This window comes from Chiloscyllium plagiosum, unplaced genomic scaffold, assembly GCF_037043375.1.
Source record: "Chiloscyllium plagiosum isolate Xiang-an unplaced genomic scaffold, Cpla_swu_hap1 HiC_scaffold_4, whole genome shotgun sequence".
NCBI lineage: Eukaryota > Metazoa > Chordata > Chondrichthyes > Orectolobiformes > Hemiscylliidae > Chiloscyllium > Chiloscyllium plagiosum.
In genome coordinates, this window is record NW_028270142.1 from 48,997,311 (window position 1) to 49,021,922 (window position 24,612).

The 24,612-nt window shown below is 38.2% G+C and overlaps 1 protein-coding gene across 3 annotated transcripts in view; it reads left to right on the plus strand.

Moving 5' to 3' along the window:
* Positions 1–24,612, plus strand: part of atp9b (ATPase phospholipid transporting 9B) — a 350,258-nt gene that overhangs the window by 56,631 nt on the left and 269,015 nt on the right. For all 3 annotated transcript variants that reach the window (XM_043688616.2, XM_087986241.1, XM_087986240.1), the window contains exon 3: positions 23,707–23,857. In XM_043688616.2, the coding sequence (XP_043544551.1) occupies positions 23,707–23,857 (151 nt within the window). The remainder of the gene's footprint in view (positions 1–23,706; positions 23,858–24,612) is intronic.

Genomic DNA, 24,612 nt, shown 5'->3' on the forward strand with positions numbered 1-24,612 from the left:
TAGATTAGTGTGGAAACAGGCCCTTCGGCCCAACAAGTCCACACCGACCCTCTGAAGAGCAACCCACCCAGACCCATTCCCCTACATTTACCCCTTCACCTAACACTGTGGGCAATTTAGCATGGCCAATTCACCTAACCTGCACATTTTTGGACTGTGGGAGGAAACTGGAGCACCTGGAGGAAACCCACGCAGACACGGGGAGAATGTGCAAACTCCACACAGTTGCCTGAGGTGGGAATTTAACCCGGGTCTCTGGCGCTGTGAGGCAACAGTGCTAACCGCTGTGCCACCGTGCCGCCCCAGTACTTAACTATGATATTCCTATACTTAGCCTCACTACCACTTTGCACAGGAAATAATATTGAGTTTACAACCCGGGAGGTCCTGCTTTTCAATTTCCGACCTAACTCTCTGAACTCATTTTGCAGGACTTCGTCTCTTTGTTCTCTGCTGGTGTGGTTAGTACCAAAATGGAGTATACTTCTGGCTCCTCACCCTCCCTCTTCAGGAAATCCTCTGCCTGCTCAGAGACATCCTTGACCCTGGGCATCGGGGAGGCAACACACCATCCTGGAATCTTGCAGCCACAAAAACACCTCTCTGTGCCCCTAACTAGAGTCTTCTATGACTGCTGCTTGCCATCAACCCTTGCTGCTGTATAACAGTGCCAGTCTGCTTTCCCTGAGAGGCCATTCTCCCACCAACCTCAAACAGTTTTTAAAATAGTGTACCTGTTTGAAAGGAGAATGACCACAGGGAACTACTGCATCATTTGCAAATGCTTATTCGTCTTCCTGGTCACTCAACTATTCTCTCTCCGTGTCACCCTTATGGTCTGACCAGCTTGCTAAACATGTTGTCGTCCACGACATTCTCGCCTCATGGATGCTCCATAATAAATCCATCTGCAGCTCCAGGCACACCATTGAGAGATTATTTAACCTCACCCTCTAGTCACAAAACTCAGGTTTCTCATTTCTGCTCTGTATTCCTAGCAGCCTACTGCAACAATTCTGAAGTAACTACAAAAAGGAAGTACTTTATTTGTCTCCAGATACCTATTCACTCAGTCTGCAAACCTGGTTCCTGAGCAGCCTGGCCCATGTTCGTGATGGTCACCTCAGTCCTGGTGACTGAACTGACTTCTCCCAGAATCTTTCTTGGTCCTTCTCACCAGTACTTTGTTCAAATCATAGTATAAATCTGGAGATTTTTATAATTGTAAAAAACTGTCATTTTGACTCTGATTATCATTAATTTAGTTTTGTCTGATTGTGATTTCAAAAATCCTGATCAAGTGATGGTGCATGTAATAAAATTTTGCTTCCAACTCAAAACTGATCATGGCATTGTGGATTGAGTACTTGCTGTGCATTGAACTGGTTCAGGAACTTAATGGTAAAACTTTGGCAGATTTTGCACTTAAAGACATGCAAAAGGAGATGCTTGCTGTTAATTTCATTGATTCACACCACCTTATGCCCACTTTTAACAGTCTGAAGGTCTTAGTGCTCTTTTGCGTTCTTTACTTGATTGAGTAAAAGTTGTACACAGCGTTTAAGAATTTCAGAATAAGAAAACAAACATTTATTCAGCTTATTCGGTTATGCATGTATGATTTATTAGAATAACTAGTTTATACTTTTTACGCATACTTGTTGGCCAGTTTGAAATTAGTCAACATTATTCTCCCAGCTTTAAAATAAACTAACATTTTAAGTTCATAAAGTAACTGTGAATGAATTGCAGTAGTACTTATGATATCTTGTTGGCTTTGGGCTTTGTATACATTTGTAGCACTACTGGAGTCTGCACGAATTCAAAATTGCAGGCTGGTCTTAAGATATTATCAGACAACTTGTGTTTTCCAATGTTTGGACTCGACACAGGTATAGTAGAGTAGGCCATTCAGTTATCTCATTTGTTCTGCCATTCAGTTGGGATCATGATTGATCTGTATCTAATGTCCACATACATGTCTTTCATTGATCTTGATTTAACAAATCTGTCAATCTTAAATTTAAAGTTTCAAGCAAACATGGACCTAAAGGAGTTGGTTCTGGATTTGCGGTGTCCTTTGTTGAAGAAAACACTTTTGAGTTTGCTGAAATGGCCTTATTTTAGGACTGTAATTTTAGGACTATGTCTCCTTCATCCATAAAAATAGTTTATCTTTCTACTTTGATCATCTGTCTCATTTGATTAGCTTGATAAAATCACTATTCAACTTAGTTTTGTTTCTAATTTTAACAATGTGAGTCCAAAAATCAAAATGAAAAATGCCTCAAGTGATGAGGTCTGGTAAAGTCTGTGGAGTGAGGAATCGAGTTAACTTTTCAGGTTGATATCTTCTCTGGGAATGTTTCGTGGAACGGTTTCAGATATGGCAAAGTAGGTAGGGAGTGGAGGAAAGTACAAATTGGAAGGTTTGTGGGGGATGGAAGGCAGGAGAGACTGAATGGCAAAAGTGATTATATGTAAGGCAAAAATAGATAGTAATGAAGCAAGGATTGCTTAAAACTATACATCCTTAAGCATTCTAAGTTTTGACAAAGGGCCATCCAACCTGAAACCAACTTTGCTTTTCTTCTTAGACGTAATGAGTACTTTCTGCTTTTTTTGGTTTTATTTCAGACTATTAGATATTAAATTGCTCATGTATTAAATTTGTGATTTATGTTAATTCTTGAGGCCTGGTATATTTTAGTGAATCTGCAATGTACTCCATCCCAGGTCAATCATTCATTTGAGGTTTGTGCCCCAAGACTGGCCAAACTCAGCTGGAATTTGACACTATAAACTGAAGCTTCATTACTTTATTTGTTAATTCCAATCCCCTTATGATACAAATCACTAAAAGGTGAATAGGATATCTAAATCTGTTTTATTTTCTTATGACGACTCTTCTCTTGCCATTTAAGAAAGTATTCAATTTATTTACACAGTGGCAAACTGAATAATTCCCTGGATGTAGGTTTGCTCGCTGAGCTGGAAGGTTCATTTCAAGATGTTTCGTCACCCTACTAGGGAACATCTTCAGTGGGCCTCAGGCGAAGCACAGCTGAAAATTCCTCCTTTCTATGTATATGTTTGGGTTGCTTTGGATTGGTTTTTTTCCTGTGGTGAAGTCACTTCCTGTTCCTTTTCTCAGGGGGTGGTAGATGGGGTCTAACTCTGTGTTTGTTAAAGTTCCAACTGGAACTCTATCAACAAACACATCGAGTTGGACCCCATTTACCCGAAACGTCGATTCTCCTGTTCCCTGGATGCTGCCTGACCTGCCGCGCTTTTCCAGCAACACATTTTCAGCTCTGATCTCCAGCATCTGCAGACCTCACTTTCTCCCCATTTACCACCCCCCTGAGAAGAGGAACAGGAAGTGACTTCACCACAGGAAATAACACCACATCAGGAAATAACATCGCCAACCCAAACATATAAATAGAAAGTGGGAATTTCAGCAATGCTTCGCCTGAGGCCCACTGAAGATGTTACCTAGCAGGGTGACTAAACGTCTGGAAATGAACCTTTCAGCTCAGCGAGCAAGCCTACATTGAGCCTCAACCTGAGCTACAAATCTTCTCAAGACTTGCTGAATAATTCCTTATTTTAAACATTATTGGTGTTTTTTTTTTAACAGTCCCTCATTTCAACTTGAAAACGCTATACTATACTGGCTTCCTATCCAAGGTATTAGACTACAGTAAATGATGAAAAACTGAAGCCCAGTGATATCCTGAAGGAACTTCAGAAAAATCTTTCAGGAGAAGATTCATTTCTTTCAGTTCTTTCTCAACCCTCACCCTTGCCTTCCCCCGCTTACCCTTTTCTCCCCCATTCCCCGCTCCATTATTCTCTTGCCTCCAACCATCCCATTATTGATCTGTATGGCAAGGTTGTCTCCTCTTTACAGCATGCTCAATTTGGCTAGTTTCTTATGTGATTATTTTGAACAACGTCTGCACACCTGTGCAAACAATATCGATGGACACGCTTCTATCTTTGAATGTTTTGAGGAAATCAACAACGAGGTTTGTTGTATGTAATGTCTCCTTCTATATTGATTCTGTGCTGATCATTTGATCTCTGGGCAAGTTCCTAGTGACTGTCTATGATAGCATAAATTGTGAGGAAGTAACGAGAATCTAAAACCTGATAAACGATGTGATCTTGTCACAGTTATTACGCATCATTTATAACGATGTTTAAATTGTCTGCTTTATTATGTGATCCTATAACTGAACAATTACATTGAAGTTCAAGACGGTCTCTTGAATTTTTATTTGGATCAGATTACAGAGTAGCAATTTGGGTGGTTAAATAATTTTATGTACTCAATTCAAAATTTTGAGGCACCATTATTTTCTCATCAAAGTTGTTCATTGCCATTGTTGAAATATCATTGGACTTTGAGAACTTTTTTTTCTGTTAGAAATAATTCCGCCTGTTTTTTTTTAAAAGCCACCTCCATCTGGACTCTTGCTTGCATCTCCCTTGAGATTCCTGTGCTGGTTAAATATTTACATTTGCTGCTCCGTTAGTTGAAGCTAAAAGTTGACATTGCAGCATATCTATCTAATTTTTATGGATAACTACTATGTACTTTTTTTTTGTTGGCAGATGGGAGAAGTGAGGGATGGATCGCGATATTAGGGTATCCTTTAGTATCTGGACCTTGGGTTCCCATGAAATGTAGACTTGATAGAACATATTGAGCCCATATAAGGTGATGTAAGTTGCATATTTTCAGCATGGATCAGGTTTTTGATTAGATTCCCTACAGTGTGGAAACAGGCCCTTCGGCTCAACCAGTCCACACCGACCCTCTGAAGAGTAACCCACCCAGACCCAGTTCCCTCTGACGAATGCACCTAACACTACAGGCAATTTAGCATAGCTAATTCACCTGGCCTGTACATCTTTGGACTGTGGGAGGAAACCAGAGCATCCGGGCAGCACAGTGGCTCAGTGGTTAGCACTACTGCCTCAGTGCCAGGGTCCCAGGTTCGATTCCAGCCTTGGGTGACTGTCTGTGTGGAGCTTGCCCATTCTCCCTGTGTCTGTGTGGGTTTTCTGTGGAGTAGAAAACATTATATTGTTTTGGTGTATCAACAAAATATGAATTTTCTGTCCAGATTTGGCAATATCCTGTCAATCACAGAATTTTGTTTTTAATTTTGAGTTCCAGCATTGCACTTTATTTAGATTTAAGCTTGATTTATTTTGAACCAGTCAATAACCTTGAAAATAATCCCTTTCTTCTTGAATGCATTGTATTGAAATACCTTTTTATTGCTTTTGTATTTCTGCATCCAAGTCAGACTGTGTCTCCCTTAAAGTGGAGAATTCCTGATCAACTCCCATCTGCTGCAGGGTACTAAATGTGTTCACAGCATTTGAACTGTGACAGATGGCAGAAGGAAGCTAATGTTGGTTATTTCTTGTAAATAGTAAATGTTTGGATTTATTATTGCGAACTGTAAGATAGTGCTTGAGCAGTGGCTTAAATGTACTTGACTGTGCAAGTAAATAGTAAATGTTTGGATTTATTATTGCGAACTGTAAGATAGAGCTTGAGCAGTGGCTGAAATGTACTTGACTGTGCAAGTAAATAGTCCAGTAGTCAATATTTTTATATTTTCTCCAACTCCAAAACTATCAATTTCTATCAAGTAGAAAGCTACAGTATTGACTAGGTTAAGTGCAGTGTTGTCTTTTTTGCTTTCCTGGAAAGAAAGTTATAATTTTTGGTAATAGGTTCATTTTCACTAACAAGTAATCAAGTGTGTAGACGTTTGTTTACTTTCATCTGTCCTGGAGCTGTGTTTGGGCACTTGCTATGTTAGTTTAGAACTTTGTTTTCTTCAATACCTTTTGAAAATGTAACTTTGAATCTTGTTAAAACAACTTATGAATTTACACACCTCTACAAAAAGTAATCAGTGTTATTATGGTACAGAAAGAGACCTTTGAGCCCATCATGTTCATGTTAGCTCTTGAGTAATCCAGTTAGTTCCAATTCTCTGTTCCTAACTCCTTTAATCTTGTAAATTTATTTCCTTTAAGAACCTGTCCAATTTGCTTTTGAAATCATGTGGTGTCTTTCCACGTCTCTTCCTTGTCTGTCTTATCAAAACTTCTTGTTGATCTCTATTAAATTTCTCCCAATCTCCTTTGCTCCGCTAAGAAGACAGCTTGTCAAACCTAACATTATAGCTAAAATCCCTCAGCCCTCAAGCCATTGTAATAAATCTTCTTGCAGTCTCTCAAAAACCTAATGTCTGTGAGCGTTGAACTAGTGTAATACTTTATTTTTTTTTACCACACACCACCACTTCAAGCTTCTCCAAATCATGTCCTATTTGCTGGTTACAAATTTTGCAGGGAAAGAATCACTTCTGTGCTTCCTGTCAAATTGCTTTATATGACAGCTTAGAGACGTGTAAACACTGCATTGATTTATCACTTAAATTTGCCATAGAAAGTGTTTTGCCTTGCCTCCCCTCTAACATCCAGCTCTGTTTAATTGTGAACTACTCTTTGAAAACGTGTAGTGATTAATCCATGTCCTATTGCTTTCTTGAGGTACATTAACATACTAATTAAGTACATAGGTTAATATACAGACTAATTCTTTGTCATGCTTCAAAATAAAATTGTATAATTGAGTTTCTTTTTATAAGATATACTACATTTATTGGTGAAATAGTTGTCATGGTACTATTAAACATAGAGGAAATGAGATTTGCATATTTCATAAATTTGGAGATCTGTTCCAAATTATTCCTTGTAGAGCCAGTGCACAATTTTGGAGGCATTTTCACAATATTAAATGTGATCTGTGAGTCTATTAACCCCTCTAATAACATGTGCCAAGTTCTACTTCCATTGGAAAATATTTTCTCCTTTTGAAGTAATACAGATGTTATTAAAATAAATCTACTTGGGCTGTTTCAGATTTTGGTTTGCCCAGTGAGTAACTGTAGCATGGAAGATCTTTTTATTTCCTGAGTCCACTCTTCTCACTTGTCGTATTTGCAGGACTGCTGCACAGTATTTGGTTTTCGTGTTATGGATTAGGGAAGGGAAAATTTGTTTCTTTCTTTTACTATCTAATTACTATCTAGTTTGCCTTGCCAGTCATAGGTTATGCACACAGTTGTAAAGTCAAACTTGGGTTCAAATGAGCTTCCTTCAATGGTCAAAAGTCTGTCTGATGCTACCTGTGCATTTCACAGTATTTAACATGAAGAGTTGCTGCTTGGCTGAAGACTGGCTTGTATGTGGGAAAGACTGAGATAAAACTAGTTTAAGAAAACCGCATAAAACAGTCTGACAATGCATTATCTATTAAAGTTGTTCAGATCAGAATTCTAGAAAATGCTTTTCTATCAACTTTGTCAAGATATCTAAAATTCAGCAAGGATCAGCTTTCTTTCAAATTTCTGTAATAATAGATCTTATAATTAGATTTCAAAATGGAACTTGACCAGTGAAAGACACTTTCTTTGAGATCAGTCCTGATTTCCTCAGTTGTGAATCCTTGAATAACCTGTAAATGTTTTTTTCACTATGGCGGGATAATAGATCTAAAGTAATTAGTGATGAACCAAGTAGATATTTTCCTTTTCAGGCAAAATGTGGGATTTATAAAAAAGAACTTTCAATCAGATCTAGGAAACTGCAAATGTACAAAGTGTGTTCTAATTGGGCAATGCACCTACATTTTTCAAAGATTGTAAAGCAGGTAGGCTATTTGATCATTTGCAGCAATTTCAGTTCTCAGATGAACTTGGGTTATAGCCAGTTCATTAATTCATCATGGGAAATCAAGAGACAAGCATTGAAGGTTAACCTGTTCATTGTATCACCTGATTTAGAGATTATGCTGCAGTTGGTGCTTTTTTTTGGGACAGACTAGTCCTCTGCTTTAGCTCTCGTCTCTATTGGACAGCTAAATCAGTGTTTCTAGTAGGATCAGAATTGTGGTACTGACATGCTCTACTTTAGTCTCACTTGCATCATTCGTATTTAAAATGTCAGTTTCCATTGCTGTCAATAAAAGCCAAAAGTTTGTCAAATATTCCAGTTTATTTTCTGTCAAAAAATTTATTCAACCTTCCAAATTGCTTGAAGCTGTTTTATACTAAATGGCCTTTCAGTAGTAAAAGCAACCTTTTTAATTCAAATTATGCATTAATCAAATGTTGGCACACAAGAAACTCTATAGGACATGCCAATAAAAACATTAATTTTTCAAACCTTGATAGTAATCTTGTATAAAGTTTAAAAACAGCAATTAATCACAGTCATGTGACCATTTGGCAGAATTGTGCTTTTGGCTTATTAATTTTCAAACCGATTATATCGAAATACAGATGACAGGTATATTAACCAATCACATTACCAATCCAAGTTTAATTTAGTGAAGATTGGGGCAACCATTCAGTGTGTTTAGTTTGGAATTTCAGCTTTTGCATTTTCTCTAGTGTTTAAAAATTCTTTCATTTTGGCATTACATCAAGAAAACATTTATCCCAATCGAGAATTTTCTTGATAAAATTGCTTTCTTTTCTGCCTTCCCATACTTTCCTATTATTTTAAATGCATGTAATCTTTAAAATTTGACACCCATAGAAATATTTGTAATTTTCAATAGGTTAGTTCAAGATGCATCATCTTTTTGAAGATCTCATAATGCTCATCCACTATGTAGTTTATCAATATTCATTTTACTTATGTGAACTTACAAAGAAAAGTGACGGTGGTATGATCCTTTTGAGATTGATGAAAAGCGTTGCTCTGCCATATGTCTCCAACTTCAGGCATACCAGACATTTGGGGATAGAAAATTTATGTCTTGCTCATTTAGTCTGATTTTTCAGGTGTTTGCTTTTAACAGTCGAAAAAAGGAGTGAGTGTTAATTTTGGAAATAAAATATACAATTTAGACCTCATTACATTGATGTATGATTGTATGTATTTATGGAAATACTTTAATAAATTGATCTATTTATTCTCTGCCTATATTGTTGGTTCTGTCCTGCAGGCGTTCAGCTGAATCTGTAAATGCCCATAGTTTTAAAAAAAAAAGCCTTTTTATTCATTTGTAGATTGCATGTGATTGGAGAATATATTCTTTAGCTAACTCTTCTGTTTACCAATTTATAGATCAATGGGAATATTATTGACATACTTGTGCCTGAAGGCAAATTTACCAACACGATTTAGTCAACTTGAGACTTTATTTAATCTGTTTGTCTCTGAACCTTAAAAGAACTTTCAATATTCTTTTGTTCTGTTTTCAACAGTTATGTATTCTGAAATAGTCCTTCATTGCACTCAGCAGGAACATCAACAACAATTCATTGTTTTTCGATTTATATGGTATTATGCACAGTCAGTGTTTTTTCTCTAACTCAGCTAGAATTCTATTAAAGCTCGTGAAATTAGCAATACTTCGTACATATAGATTTATACTCTCGGGGCTACAAGCTGGATTGATTTCTCTGTCATGAGATTTTCATCTACCTAGTTATCAAAAACACTTTGTCCATATGGAAATAGTACCATTGAATGCTATTTCCATATGAAGTGAAGGAACAGATCAAATGCATGGATTAATCTGGTCAATGAGGTTATTTGTGTGTCCTCAGGCAATTATTCTGTACTTTTTGTTGTGTAGGAATCAAAGAATACTGATCTGAAGTATAATATGTTTATAGATAAAAAAATAGTTTTAGCATCACTGCTGAACTCACACTTCATCCTTCCATTGCAATCACAATTCTGCAATAATAATTATGCTTTAGCAACTGATCTTGTATCATTACTTGATGCTTTTCCAAATTTATTACTCCCAAGGACTGTATGCTGCTTCAGTTCGAACATCCTTTTCCCTTCCTTCAGCTGTGTTCTGTTTTCTCACCTGAAATGCCCTCTTCCTCTCCCTTCTCATCACCCATGCCCAACCCCTCCTCTCTCCACAACCTCCCACAAAGTAAAAACCACCACCTCTTTAAGATGACCTATGTGAAACCCTTGACCAAGATTTTCATCATCTGTCCTATTATCTCACATTGTGATTCGGTATCAGATTTTGTTAATAAGCCTTCTAGCGAAACCCCTTGGAATATTTATTATTGGTGGCACAGGAGCATGCATTTTTTGATTCTCCTCTGCTCTAATATGTCATCTGTCAACTGAGATTTCATTTCTTTATTAACTATATTAAGTCACTATATAAATGTTAGTTGTTGGCACAGAATCTTGGTGGTATTTTTGTCAGTTTGGCTGTAAAGAACTTTAATTTGCATTTACAAATTGTATATATTTATTGAGTAATTTACCTGTACTCATGTGAATTGAATCGGGTTAACAAATAATCTGCAGCAGTCAAAAAGTATGGCGCTGCAAAAGCACAGCCACTCAGGCAGCATCCAAGGAGCAGGAGAGTTGACGTTTTGAACATAAGCTCTTCATCAGAAATGGTAAAGAGCTTATGCTCGAAATGTCAACTCTCCTGCTCCTCTGATGCTGCCTGACTTGCTGTGCTTTTCTTTTTGACTCTGATCTCCAGTATCTTCAGTCCTCACTTTCTCCTAAATAATGTGCAGGAGCCAATAATTCTGTTCGGCTGTCATTTCATTTTGCATTTTTGTATTTGAACTATACCTTCGCAATGCTCAAAATGCTTTAACTTCAGATGTACTGTAATTTTAAATCTTAGGTTTGTGTAATTGTCATACTTAGAGATAGTGCTTAAGTTATACTGCTCCAAGTTAGATGTTTAACTGAATGGCCTGGAGAAGGCCATCCAGTTAAACTGGGTTTCAGAAATTCTGGCTGTTGAAAATACTATTCTGATGCACAACTCTCTTGCAGGAAATTCTGTCTTTGAGAACATTTGACTACGGGTTCCTCAAGGTTTAACTCTCAAGTTGTTCCAGAAGTCTAAACTTGTAAATCCTATGAAGAATCCGATTGTAGCACTTCAGTTAATAGAGAAATCAAAGCTTTCAGTCTATTTGGAAGCTGTTAGTTTATTCACCACATGGTAAAAGTGTTCCATTAGGACAAGAATTGGATAAGGAATTAATATAAAAATTTCTGTGGCTTGTGGCATCATTTTCAAAAACAGAAATACTATGCATTGACCTGTACCACCTATGATATTGGAAAAACCAGTATCACAGGAGAGCTAGCCTTAGAACTGGCATTGTATTTATCCAGAGGTACTTTTGTCTTGTGCATATTGTAACTATGGGGCTGTTGTCAGTAGCAAGGTTTGAAAATAAAGGGAATTTCAATGGTTACTGTCAGTTTACATATAATGAGTAATATATGTTGATGCTGCTAGAAGGCATTTAATTAGAAATGAAGGCATGTGATAACAAAATAATTAAATTTTGAAGTTAATTCTGACTACATTGCTGATAGAAAACTGCAGTGGCAATGTGAATGTGGAAAATGTCTCAAGTACATGATGCAGGTGTAACAGCGATGCTTTCTGTTTAGTGAACCTTATTTGGCATAAAGGTCTACTGAATTAACTATTCCAGCGAATATACTAAAATACTATTGCTTTTATTGAAGGCTGTAAATCTGGTATCCTGGTAATAATTCTATTCAGTGGTACTTTCAGAATAAGAATAACAAAAATTAGAGAGAAATCTTGTATGAAAAACAGTAGGAGATGGACAATTCCAAGATTTGGAACAAGGCATGGCCACAAAAGCTGAAAGAACTATGCCCCTTTCTTCTGTCCCCTCAGGCCTGCTCTGCAATTTCGTAAGATCATCACTGATTTGACTGTGACCTTAAATCCCTGAAAGCCTTTTACTCTTACTTAGCAAGAATCTATCTATATTTGCCTTAAAGAAATATTGAAAGGCTGTGCTTCCATGATCTTTTCAGGAAGAGAATACCAAAGATTCATGAAATCATCTCAGAAAATATTTCACTTAAATTTAAATGGCTAACTCTTGATTTTAAACAGTGACTCTTACATTTAAATTATCCTGTATGATAAAATGTCCTCTCTCTCATCCATTATTGAGTTGGAGTGAGAACATGATAAATGCCCATAAAGAAGATAGATGGGAAGAAATGTGTTGCATTATTGGAGGGATCAATGAGTAAAGGGCAAGAGTTTTAGAGGGGTTGTAAGGAGGAAACAAAATTCACCCAGGAGTGGTGGGACCTGGAATTCCCTGTAAGGATGCTAGAGGCAAAAACCCTCTGTGTTTAAGAAATATTTAGATATGCACTTGCGATGCCAAGACATACATGACTGTGGCCCAGATGCTACAAAATGGGATTAGAATAGATAGGTTGTCAGTGACTGGGCAGACTTGATGGGCTGAAAGTCTGTGCTGCAGATCTTGATGACTCAAAGCATTTCATTAGGCTACATTTATCTAATAGGTCAAGTTATTTTCTATCATGCATTGAATAACTAGTGGAATATTCAGTGGTCAATTATTAATTACACAGCAAATTCAGTTAAAAATCTCACAACACCAGGTTGTAATCAGGTTTATTTGGAAGCACTAGCTTTCAAAGCGCTGTTTCATCAGGCGACTGCCTGATGAAGAAGCAGTGCTTCGAAAGCTAGTGCTTCCAAATAAACCTGTTGGACTATAACCTGGTGTTGTGATTTTTAACTTTGTACACCCCAGTCCAACACTGGCTCCTCCAAATCATGACAGTAAATTCAAACTTCAATAAAGAATCTTGATCTGTAACTAATATCTCTTGTACATTGAGTTTTCATTTGCGTTTTGGCTAATTTATGATATTTCATTGAACAAAGAGCAACAAAAGAACAAAGAAGATTGCAGCACAGGAACAGGCCCTTTGGCCCTCCAAGCCTGCGCTCAAATAATGTAAGAATTTTTTTTGGTGGTACCTGATTTCAAATTGTCTGGAGTTGTCCAAAACAAATTGACACTTGATGCATTTGCATGACCAATGTTTGATCCATAGAGAAGTCAGGCAGATGGGTAGAGTTATTCTTGCATGTTGGAACAGACCCAAGGGATTAAATGACCTATGCTGCCACCTGACCTGTTTAAGTATTGGTGAAAAAAGTAACTTTGAACTAGTTTTAGATATTTTCTAATGAGCCTATTCAGACATGTCAATACACACCTCTGGAGTAGGTGTGACTTGAATCCAGGCCTCCTGTTTCAGAGGTAGGGCAGCTACCATTGCACTGGTAGTTTCAATCTTTGTTGGAGTTGAAGCAAGAGTTCCTTTTCTAAGCCAAGTATGAATTTATGTATAGACTATTTTGGCAGTTTGGATGCTATGTATGTGCAAACTGAGCAGTCTTCACACCAAGACTCCACACCTCATGTAAGTACACCTTTCAAGGTCACTCCAAATGGAAATGGCTTAAATTCAGTTCAGAAAAATTGAACACAAATTTAATGGATCACGTTATGAAGAGGAATGCAAACATATAATTCATTATCCTTTCACAGATTCTTGAAAGGTTTTATTAAAATAATAGTTAGTTGACCACAAACACTGTATTTTGGGTAGAATTTTAAGTCTGACATGAAATACTATACCGTATGTTATTATATGTACCTTCAAAAACCAGTCCAGCTTAAAATAAATGAAACTTGCCCAAAGACGTTGAGGTTGATTTGTGTGACAGACAAGTTGTCAAACTCGACTTGCAACCTTCTGGCTAGGGGTCTGGCACCCTACCAATTTGTGTTCAGCCTTTCTAATTTATTAAATTTACAATTGTATAGAGAAGATTTGTGATAAATACACATTATCTTAGATTATATTGCTGACATTTTCATGTACAGTACTTGATATAGACCCTATCATGTTGCCTATTGTAATTAAAATGAGGATACTCTGAGGTGTAATTTGCATGCTTAGTGCATTAATGCACCCGTTTTTTCTACTGATACTTAAAAATAAAAGCAAGAGTTGTCAGTATCATAAGTGGCATACAATTTCCCTGTCTAAATTGTGCTATATCCAAGGTTGTGGTATATCAAAAGAACATTACAGTAATGGGTTGCAGTACCACAAAAAACTGTTCTCAATGATGTTTCATTGAGCAATTAAACTTAATATACTAAGGCACTGGCTGTTGTGGAGAAATTATGACTTTATTCTCTGCTTACAAAGGAAGAATTTAAAAGTACAGGGTTTTGCAGTGGCCTTAGTTTTGTTTTGGTGCCCCTTGACCGCTAATTTCTTTGGCTTTTTCAAGATAATACAGGATTGTTACCTTACAAAAGAAAATGGAATATGTAGAACATAAAGTTGGAGTATGTTGTATGAAGCTTGTTGTGCTATTCAATAAGATAACGATTGATCTTTGACCTCAACTCCAACCTCCTGTCCAATTTCAGTATTTTCTGACTTCCCCAAGAGTCCAAAGCGAAGAAATGTCTTTTTAAAGATATTTGAATATTTAGAAAAAAATGCACTATTTTAGTTTATGAAAGATAGAGTTACAGACCAACAATTTTTATTAATTCGGTTGACATCTGTAGTGACTTGTCATGGAGGTTATGATTACAGTGCATCCATTTAATAGATTCTAGAAATATTGACAGGTTGATATGCAAGATCGGACAAGGATAGCAAAATATAGGTGTGATAAAACTTCGGTATGTAAAGTTAATAGCTGGGAATAAGCATTAAAATGGATACAAAACATACATTTGTAAGGAAAGTGGAATTTAATAAGCAGTGATGTAAAATAAATGATCAAATATTCCTTGAACTGTTGTAACTAATTCTAAACCATGTTTCATAATACTGTATTTTTCGTGTAATATTCAGTTTATCACGTGGATAAATAAATGCAGTTGAAAGCCCATTTGTTATTTTACCAGGAGAAAGGGAAGAATAAACAGGAAATGTCCTTTTTGTGGAACTTAAAGGCTTCATGGCTGTGATCAGCTCTTTCTGTAATGTCTGGCAGCCCTCCAAAATACATGTGCACTTTTTATTCTTGCTTCTGCTTCATAATTTTAATTGTGCCACAATTTGTACCTGTGCTTTTTGCTGCCTAGGCTTTAACCTCAGGAACCCTCTCTGCCTCCCACTCTCTGCGATTTGTAAGATCTTGCTTAAAACCTTATTCTGACTAGGCTTTGGCTCTTTGTTTTATTTGCTCATGGGGCATGGGTGTCACTGGATGGCTATCATTAACTGCATATCCCTAGTTGCACTTGAGATGGTGGTGCTGAGCTGTCTATTCGAACTGCTGCAGCCCATGTGCTGTAGCTTGCCGTACAATGCCTTAGGAAGGGAATTCCTGGACTTTTGGAATATTGCATTAAATTCTGGTCTCTCTGTGATTGTAAGGATGTTGTGAAACTTGAAATTTTTTTCTGAATCCTTTCAAGGATATTGCCAGGGTTAGAAGGTTTGAACTACAGGGAGAGGCTGAAATAAGCTGGGGCTATTTTCTTTGGAACGTCAGAGGCTAAGAGGTAACCTTTGACGTTTTTAAAATCATGAGTATTGATAGGGTGAATAGACAAAGTCTTTTTCCCAGGGTAGGGGATTCCAAAACTAGAGGGCATAGGTTTAAGGTGAGAGGGGAAAGATTTAAAAGGGACCTTAAGGGGCACTTTTTTCATGCAGAAGGTAGTGCGCATATGGAATGAATTGCCAGAGAGAGTGATTAGAGGCAGGTACAAATGCAACATTTAAAAGCATCTGGATAGGTATGTGAATAGGAAGGGTTTTTAGGGATGTGGGCCAAATACTGACAGATGGGACTAGGTTAACTTAGGATATATGTATGGCACAGATGCGTTGGACCAAAGGGTCTGTTTACGTGCTGTACAACTCTATGACTCTATTTTAACCCAGCAATAGTGAAGGAATAACAATATATTTCTAAATTAGCATAGAGAGTTGTTTGCCGGGGAACTTGAAGGTAATGATGTTCCCAAGTATTTACTCCCCTTGTCCTTCAAGATAAAACTGGTCATGGCTTTGGGCGGTACTGTCTAAGCATGTTTGTTGAATTTCTACACTGCATCTTGTAAATAGTACACGCTGCTGCTAATGATCATCAGTGGTGGAGGGAGTGGATGCTTGTGATTATGGTACCAGTCAAGTAGGTTGCTTTGTCTTGGATGGTCTCAAGCTTCATAAGTGTTATTCGAGCTACATCCATTCAGGCAAGTGGGGAGTGTTCCATCACACTCCCAACTTGTAGATGATGGACGGGCTTTGGAGAGTTGGGAGGTATTACTCACCATAGTATTCCTAGCCTCTAACCTCTTTTGGACACGTTCTATGTGGAGAGTGCAATTGAGTTGCTGGTTGATGGTAACTCTCTCAGGAAGCGGATAGTGTTTCAGTGGTGATAACACCATTGAAAGTCAAGGGCCGGTGATTAGAGATGGTGATTAAGATGCCATTGGAGATGGTCATTAACTGGTATTTGTGCCTGCTTCTTGTCAGCCCAAGCCTGGATGTTGTCAGATCTTGCATTTGAATATGGATTGCATCCATGTGTGAGTCATCACAAATGGTGCTGAACCTTTTGCAGTCATTGGCAAACATCCCCATTTCTGACCTTATGATGGGAGGCAGATCATTGAAGTAGCTGAAGATGGTTGATTCTGAACTCCTGCAGAGATGACTGACCTCCAACAACTACAATCATGCTTCTGTGTGCCAAGTATGACTCCAACCAGTGGAGAGTTTGCTCTCTGATACTCATTGATTCCAGTTTTGCTCTGGTTCCTCAATGCCACACGCTGTCAAATGATGCCTTAATGTCAAGAACTGTCACCTCTGATATTCAGCACTTTTATGCATGTTTGAACCAAGGCTGTAAAGAGGTCAGGAGATGAGTGACCCTGGTGGAACCCAAACTGGGCATCATTTAGTGGGTTATTGCTGAGCAGGTGCTGTTTGGTAGCACTGGTGATGACACCTTCCATCACTTATGGTCAAGAATAGACTGATGGGGCGGTATTTGGCTGGCTTGGATTTGTCCTGCCTTTTGTGCCAATGTTCCACATTTTGGATAGATGCCAGTGTTGTAACTGTACTGGAACAGGTTTACTGTGGGAGTGGCAAATTCTGGAGCACAAGTCTTCATTATTATTGCTGGAATATTGTCAGGGCCCAGTGTCTTTATAGTATCCAGTGTCTCACTGTTTCTTGATATCACATGGAGTAAGTAGAATTGGCTGAAGACTGGTATCTGTGATGCTGAGGACCACAGGAGGAGGCCTTGAAGCATCATGCACTCTGCACTTATGTCCGAAGATTGCTGTGAATGCATCAGTTTTATCTTTTGCACTAATGTTTTGCGCTCTTCCATCATTTGAGGATTGGGATATTTTTGGAGCCTCATCCAGTGAGTTATTTAATTGTCTACCAACATTCGAAACTGGATATGGCAGGACTGTAGAACTTAGATCTGATCCATTGGTTGTGGGATTGCTTAGCTCTGTCTATCACTTGTTTATGCTGTTTAGCATGCACATCATCCTGTTCAGTAGCTTCAACAGGTTGATACTTCATATTTAGATATGCTTCATGCTGTCCTGCACTTTGCATTGAACAAGGGTTGATCCCATGGCTTGATAGTAATGGTTGAGTGTGGATATGCCAGATCATCTTAAATACCTAGAGGTGCAGGTGCAAAGTTCCTTGAATGTGAAGTCACAGGTACACAGGGTGGTAAGCTGAAAATGTGTTGCTGGAAAAGCGCAGCAGGTCAGGCAGCATCCAGGGAACAGGAGAATCGACGTTTCGGGCATAAGCCCTTCTTCAGGAATTTCGGGCTTATGCCCGAAACGTCGATTCTCCTGTTCTCTGGATGCTGCCTGACCTGCTGTGCTTTTCCAGCAACACATTTTCAGCTCTGATCTCCAGCATCTGCAGACCTCACTTTCTCCTCACAGGGTGGTGAAGAAAGCGTTTGGCACACTTGCCTTCATTGGTCAGAACATTGCGTATAGGTGTTGGGACATGTTGCATCTTTACATGACATTGGTGAGCCCACTTTTAGAATACTGTGAACAATTCTGGTTGTCCTTCTATAGAAGGATATTAAATCTGATAGGGTTCAGAAACTATTTACAGGAACATTGGAAGCTTTGAGTTATAGGGCGAGGTATTTTCACTGTAATAATGTCGGCCACATGGTGAAGTGGTAGGAATAATAAATAAATTCTCTGTTCCAGAAATTATTTGGTGGATCACAGGTGGGAGTGATGCCTATTATGGTTGAAAAGCCAGTGGAAAATCTGGCAACAGTGTTACAGGAAGTATCTCCTGGGATTTTTTTTCTGACTCTGATAACAAGGTCACAAAGCCAAAGGTGAAAACAGGAGAAAAAAAATCAAAGAATAAAAATAAGTTCAATTTCAGAAACTATATTTTCTCAAATGGCTGAGGAAAGGCAAGAACTGGTGTAGTACAAAGTGGATATTTTTAGTTTAGAGAAATTTGCTGAATTGCAACAGAGGAAAAACTAGAGGTTGTATCAGAAAACATACACAAAAGAAGACTGAGTGAATACCAGAATATTATTATCTTAAAAATGACATCTTGCTGAGGAAGTGGTGACCATCATATATTCAGGCGGCTGAGAAATAGACAGACGTTTGTTATAGTCGGTTATAGAAAGGAGGTGTTGCAGGTAACATGAATTACCAGTAAGAGGTTGTCAAAATACAAAAAGACGTTTTTATTGACCTGGACTACAGGAAGATATGGTTAAATTTTGTCAGACATGCCATATTAAGAATGTGTCAGGTAATTAGCAGTGATTAAAGCTATCACCCTTAATATCTGTTCCTGCATTGGAGGAGCCTTTTACAAAAGTCTTAATTGACTGCCAAGGACCCAAATCTAAAACAAAAAGTGGGAGCAGTATTTGTTGACCATAATGGATGTGTCTACTAGATTTCCAGAAGTCATTCCATTATACAATATCATGGCTAAAAGGATTATAGAAGAGTTACTCAATTTTTTTTTACTAGAGACAGACTAGCCACAAAAATATAATTGCATGAGTTATCCAAGGAGGAAATGGAAATCTTTAGGTATAAGACCATTCAAATCACGGGGAGCATTATAACAGCTGCATCAACTTTAAATACCATGTTTTTGGGCTTATAATGAAGACAATCCAGAGGATTGGGCTGAAGGAATTCCATTTGTTCTTTTAGGGTTGCAGCTAATGAATCAACAAAATGCAGGCAATTTGAATTAGTTTTTGGGCATGAGGTCAGAGCCCACTGAAATTAATTAAGGAGAAATGTGTAAGAGTTCAGAGACCACATCTGGACTGTCAGATTTTAGGGAAGGATGGAATAGAGTGGGTGTGTTGGCTAGACAAGATTTGAAAGTAGCACAGTATGTGATGAAATAGGAAGCAAGCAAATCAAAAAATTGAAATTTTGCTCATGGAGACAAAATGTTAGTAGGTGATCCTTTTAAAGGAAAGGTTTAGCACACCTTATCAAATCAAAAGGAAATTGAGGTGAATTATATGAGGAATGCCAGATAGAAAGCAATCTGGACGTAGGTTTGCTTGCTGAGCTGGAAGGTTCATTTCCAGATGTTTTGTCACCCTACTAGGTAACCTCTTCAGTGGGCCTCCAGGCAAAGCTCTGCTGATTACTCCTGCTTTCTATTTATATGTTTGGGTTTCTTTACGTTGGTGATATCATTTCCTGTTCTCTTTCTCAGGGGGTGGTAGATAGGGTCGAACTCTGTGTTTGTTGATAGAGTTCCAGTTGGAATGCCATGCTTCTAGGAATTCTCGTGCGTGTCTCTGTCTGCTTGTCCTAGGATGGATGTGTTGTCCCAGCCAAAGTGGTGTCCTTCCTCATAAGGATATTAGTGAGAGAGGGTCATGCCGTTTTGTGGCTAGTTGATGTTCATGTATCCTGGTGGCTGGTTTTCTGCCTGTTTGTCCAATGTAGTGTTTGTTACAGTTCTTGCACCATTCCTATGGGTGAGCTTCATTCACTCCAATGCACTTCGATTATATTGAATGCATACTTTAAAGTAATCTCTTACTGAACCTGTGCCAACCTTAGAGGGTTGTAAATGACATTTGGTTTTGCTTGTTGTCTGTATAGGGTCTTCAAGTTCATTAGCTGATGTTTTAGTGTGTTGGTGGGTTTTTTGGGCTACCATGATGCGAAGGGGTCTGAGTAGTCTGGCAATCATTTGAGGAAAATCACCTATACCATTTATTCAAAAAGAATGGTACCCAATGAAAACAGTCTGCTGATTACTCAGCAACAAACCCAAACAAGCAAGCAAAATACATCCAGAAACCCTAGCCACTCTCCCCTACTTCAAATACATCTCAGAAATGACTGCCAGACTACTCAGGCCCCTTGGCATCATGGTAGCCCACCAATACACATCAACTAATGAACTTGAAAGACCCGATACAGACAGCAAGTAAAACCAATGTCATTTACAAAATACCGTGCAAGAACTGTAACAAACACTACATTGGACGAACAGGCAGAATACTAGCCACCAGGATACATGAACATTAACTAGCCACAAAACGACATGACCTTCTCTCTCAATTTATCCTTACATACAGATAAAGAAGGGCACAACTTTGACTGGGACAACACATCCATCCTAGTTCAAGCCAAACAGAGACATGCACGAGAATTCCTAGAAGCATGGCATTCCAAGTGTAACTCTATCAGCAAACACATCAATTTAGACCCATCTACCACCCCCTGAGAAAAAGAACAGGCAATGACATCACAGGAAATCACGTCACCAACCTAAAGAAATCCAAGCATATAAATAGAAAGCAGAATCATCAGCAGTGCTTTGCCTGGAGGCCCACTGAAGATGTTGCCTAGTTGAGTGATGAAGCGTCTGGAAATGAACCTTCCAGCTCAGTGAGCAAACGTGCATCCAGAGCCTCAACCTGAGCTACAAATCTTCTCAAAACTTGCTAAGAAAGCAATCTCACTGGGTGTGTCATGTGAATATGCTCAGAAGGTATTTTGATAGGGAAGGAAAGCAAAAGCAGACTGTGTTACCAGTTAAAAGAATTCAGATGCTTCTGAATTGCAAATGAATTGAGTTACCTTCCTGAGGAAGATTTAAATGACCTGAAAGAGTTATTATAATATGGGGGTACAAGCTGGGAACTAGGCAAAAGTGAGGACTGCAGATGCTGGAAATCTGAGTCTAGATTAAACTGGTGCTGGAAAAGCACAGCAGGTCAGGACTTTTGCCCGAAACATCGATTTTCCTGCTCCTCGGATGCTGTCTGACCTGCTGTGATTTTCCCACACCACACTAAGCTGGGAACTACTAATCTAATTGCATATGATGTAGATATAGGAAATGGTGTTCCAAAGAACTAACCTCCCTGTAGATTTAACCCTCTAAGGTTGGCACAGGTTCAGTAAGAGATTACTTTAAAGTATGCATTCAATATAATCGAAGTGCGTTGGAGTGAATGAAGCTCACCCATAGGAATGGTGCCAAAACGAGATGGTCCCCAGTGATTGTGTCGACTATCACAAAGTCAGTGCAGTTACAAAATCTGATTCATATCCTATTCCACATTTGGAAGACTATATTGAGAAGCTGAGACAAGGAACTTCAGAGGATATTTGCAGAGACTTTTATTGGAAAGAGTGAAGGAAATTTTGGCTTTCGTAACACCCAGAATAGACTGCCATTTTAAAGTCATGACATTTGATACGATAAATGCACCAGCCACATTTTCAAAGACAAATCAATGAAGTAATTTCATGATTACCCAGTTAATTGGTGTATATCGATGATGTGGTGATTTTTAGTCACACATGGAAGGAACATTTGTAGCACCTATCAGAACTGTCTGATAGACTTTGAGAGATGGTCTTGATGATAAATCTAATAGTGAGTTTGCAATGGTCCTGTGGGATATGAAAACAAAGATTATCCATAACATTGATGAAGAGGGAAGTACTATGATTGTTGGGACTGGTTAGACCACTTTTGGAATATTGCGTACAATTCTGGTCTCCTTCCTATTGGAGGGATGTTGTGAAACTTAAATGGGTTCAGAAAAGATTTACAAGGATGTTGCTAGGATTGGAGGATTTGAGCGATAGGGAGCAGTTGAAAGGCTGAGGCTGTTTTCCCTGGAGCATTGGAGGTTGAGGGGTGACCTCATAGAGGTTTATAAAATCATGAGGGGCATGGATAGGATAAATAGACAAGGTTGTTTCCCTGAGGTGGGGGAGTCCAGAACTAGAGGGCATAGGTTTAGGGTGAGAGAGAAAAGATATAAAAGGGACCTAAGGGGCAACTTTTTCCAGAGTGGTACGTGTATGGAATAAGCTGCTAGAGGAAGTGGTGGAGGCTGGTACAATTGCAACACTTAAGAGGCATTTGGATGGGTGTATGAATAGGAAGGGTTTGGTGGGATTTGGGCTGGGTGTTGGCAAGTGGGACTAGATTAAGTTGGGATATCTAGTTGGCATTGATGAGTTGGACTAAAGGGTCTGTTTCTGTGCTGTACATTTCAATGACTCTATGACTGTAGTTTTTATTGGAAGTTCGTATCGAATTTTAGCAGTGTGTTTGGTCTACTGTTGAACTGGTGCTGAAAATTTCAGTGGATGGAGGAATGTCAGCTGGCAGTTGACAGCCTGAAAATGGTAACCCCTGTCCCAGTGTGAGTCACACCTAATTATGCAAAGCTATTCAAGGTGGCTATGGATGTAGGTTTTGGTGCTGTACTCTTTCAAAAAGACAACAAGAAGATAGAAAGACCTATTGTCAATTTTTTTCAAAATATTGAATAATCGATAGCAATATTCTACAATTGAAAAGTTTTTTTATTATTTTATATTGCCAGTAATGTGCGAGACAACTCTATGTAACTCCTAAACTGATCATAATTCCTTAAAGTTCTTAAAGTTTATGGAAAAATTTAAGCATAAAAATTCCAGAACGTTTAGATGGAGAGACTTTGAATAAAGATGAGGACGCTCAGTGCTGAGAAAAATACAGATTGAAATGGTCTGCTGTAGTGAATGTTTGCATGCTTACAGTCAATGGAAAGTATATGTATTTTAGTGTATTAATCGTTAAGGTGAAAGGTTTTTTTAAAAAATGAAGCCATCTTTGTTTATTGATTTGTTTTTTTTAAGGGAGGAAATGTCTTTAAGAGATGTATTCTGTCCTCTTTTTATGAAGAAACATTGAGATGAAACTGTAGCAGTCTGCTCCAAAGCCGAGAGTAAACAGTTTGTCAGGCCGTGCGTTTTTTTAAAATAAAGTTGGAACAATAGAAGCAGCCTGGCTCCCACAGATTTTTCATTTTAGCTTTCAGCAGTTGCTGAGCTCTGGAAGCTGGATGTGAAAACTTTGCTCTCTCGTTCTCTCTGTCGCGTGCGCGCTCTCAGCTAAAAGCTGGGCTTCTCTCTTTGTTACTAGAATTGCACATGAGACAATCTGTTTTACTAAATTTGCCTTTGCCAAGGGTGTGTTTATGGGATTTTACTATGTTGGAACAGTTAATTAAGTGTTTTTTTTGTATACTTTATATATAGTTAGGCATTTTGATAGTTACAGTTAAGCTAATTCCATTTAGTTTGTCTATATCTTAGTGTATGAATGAAGTGTGTTTGATTTTGGAAATTATTTCTGATCACAAGGAATAGTTGAATATTTAGACATTTTTGTATCTTTCAGTTGCTGCGACTGGCTTGCTAACATCTGTAGGCGAAAGAAACAGCTTAAAGCCCGCACAGTTTGGCTGGGACATCCAGAGAAGTGTGAGGAAAAACATCCAAGAAATGCAATCAAGAACCAGAAATACAATATTTTTACATTTGTCCCTGGGGTAGGTAACTGCGAGTTTGCATGTCTTGAAACAATCTTTGTATCAAAATACATAGAGGTTATACAGTGGGTGTAGTGCTTTCCCTCTAATCAGTTCTTTCCAGTGTCTGTTTCAAAAACAATGAAAACATAAAAGCTGATTCTTCCCATCAGGGTGACAATCACAATGTTCCCTGCACTGTGTTATCTACAAATATGGTGGTGAAATGCCACTGTTTCCAAATTTTTTTTTCACCGTTTCAACTTTCATCCTTCTCTTGCAGTACAGATGGGGTCCTTTGGAAATTATGTTCTGTGTCATAGAAAATGGCTATGTGCTCCTGAGAGTACTTTCCATAAAAGTTAGTCTCTGTTTTAAGATATGGAATGCATTACCTTTAATGGCTGCACAATTATGGCTTCAAAAAGAGAATTGGACAACTGTCTGAAGAAAAAAAGAAATTGTAGGGCAACAGGAAAAACTGGATGCATGTGAGTAGCTAGATGCTCTTATGCTGACAGTAATCAAAAAGTCTCCTGGGTTGTAAATCATTTTGAGTAAACACTTTTCCATGTTTTTAGAATGAATGATTTTACTGTAACACTTCAGTAATGACATTGGAAAGGATAACCTCGGGATCACAGTTAACCATAAATGCCATAACTACGAACTTTGACTTATTTGACATGGTGAAGGATGGCTGGGATTAAACGTGACTGTCACCTCTGTCAGTGTATAGCCAAATAAATACAAACACTCATCCACCTTATCCCAGT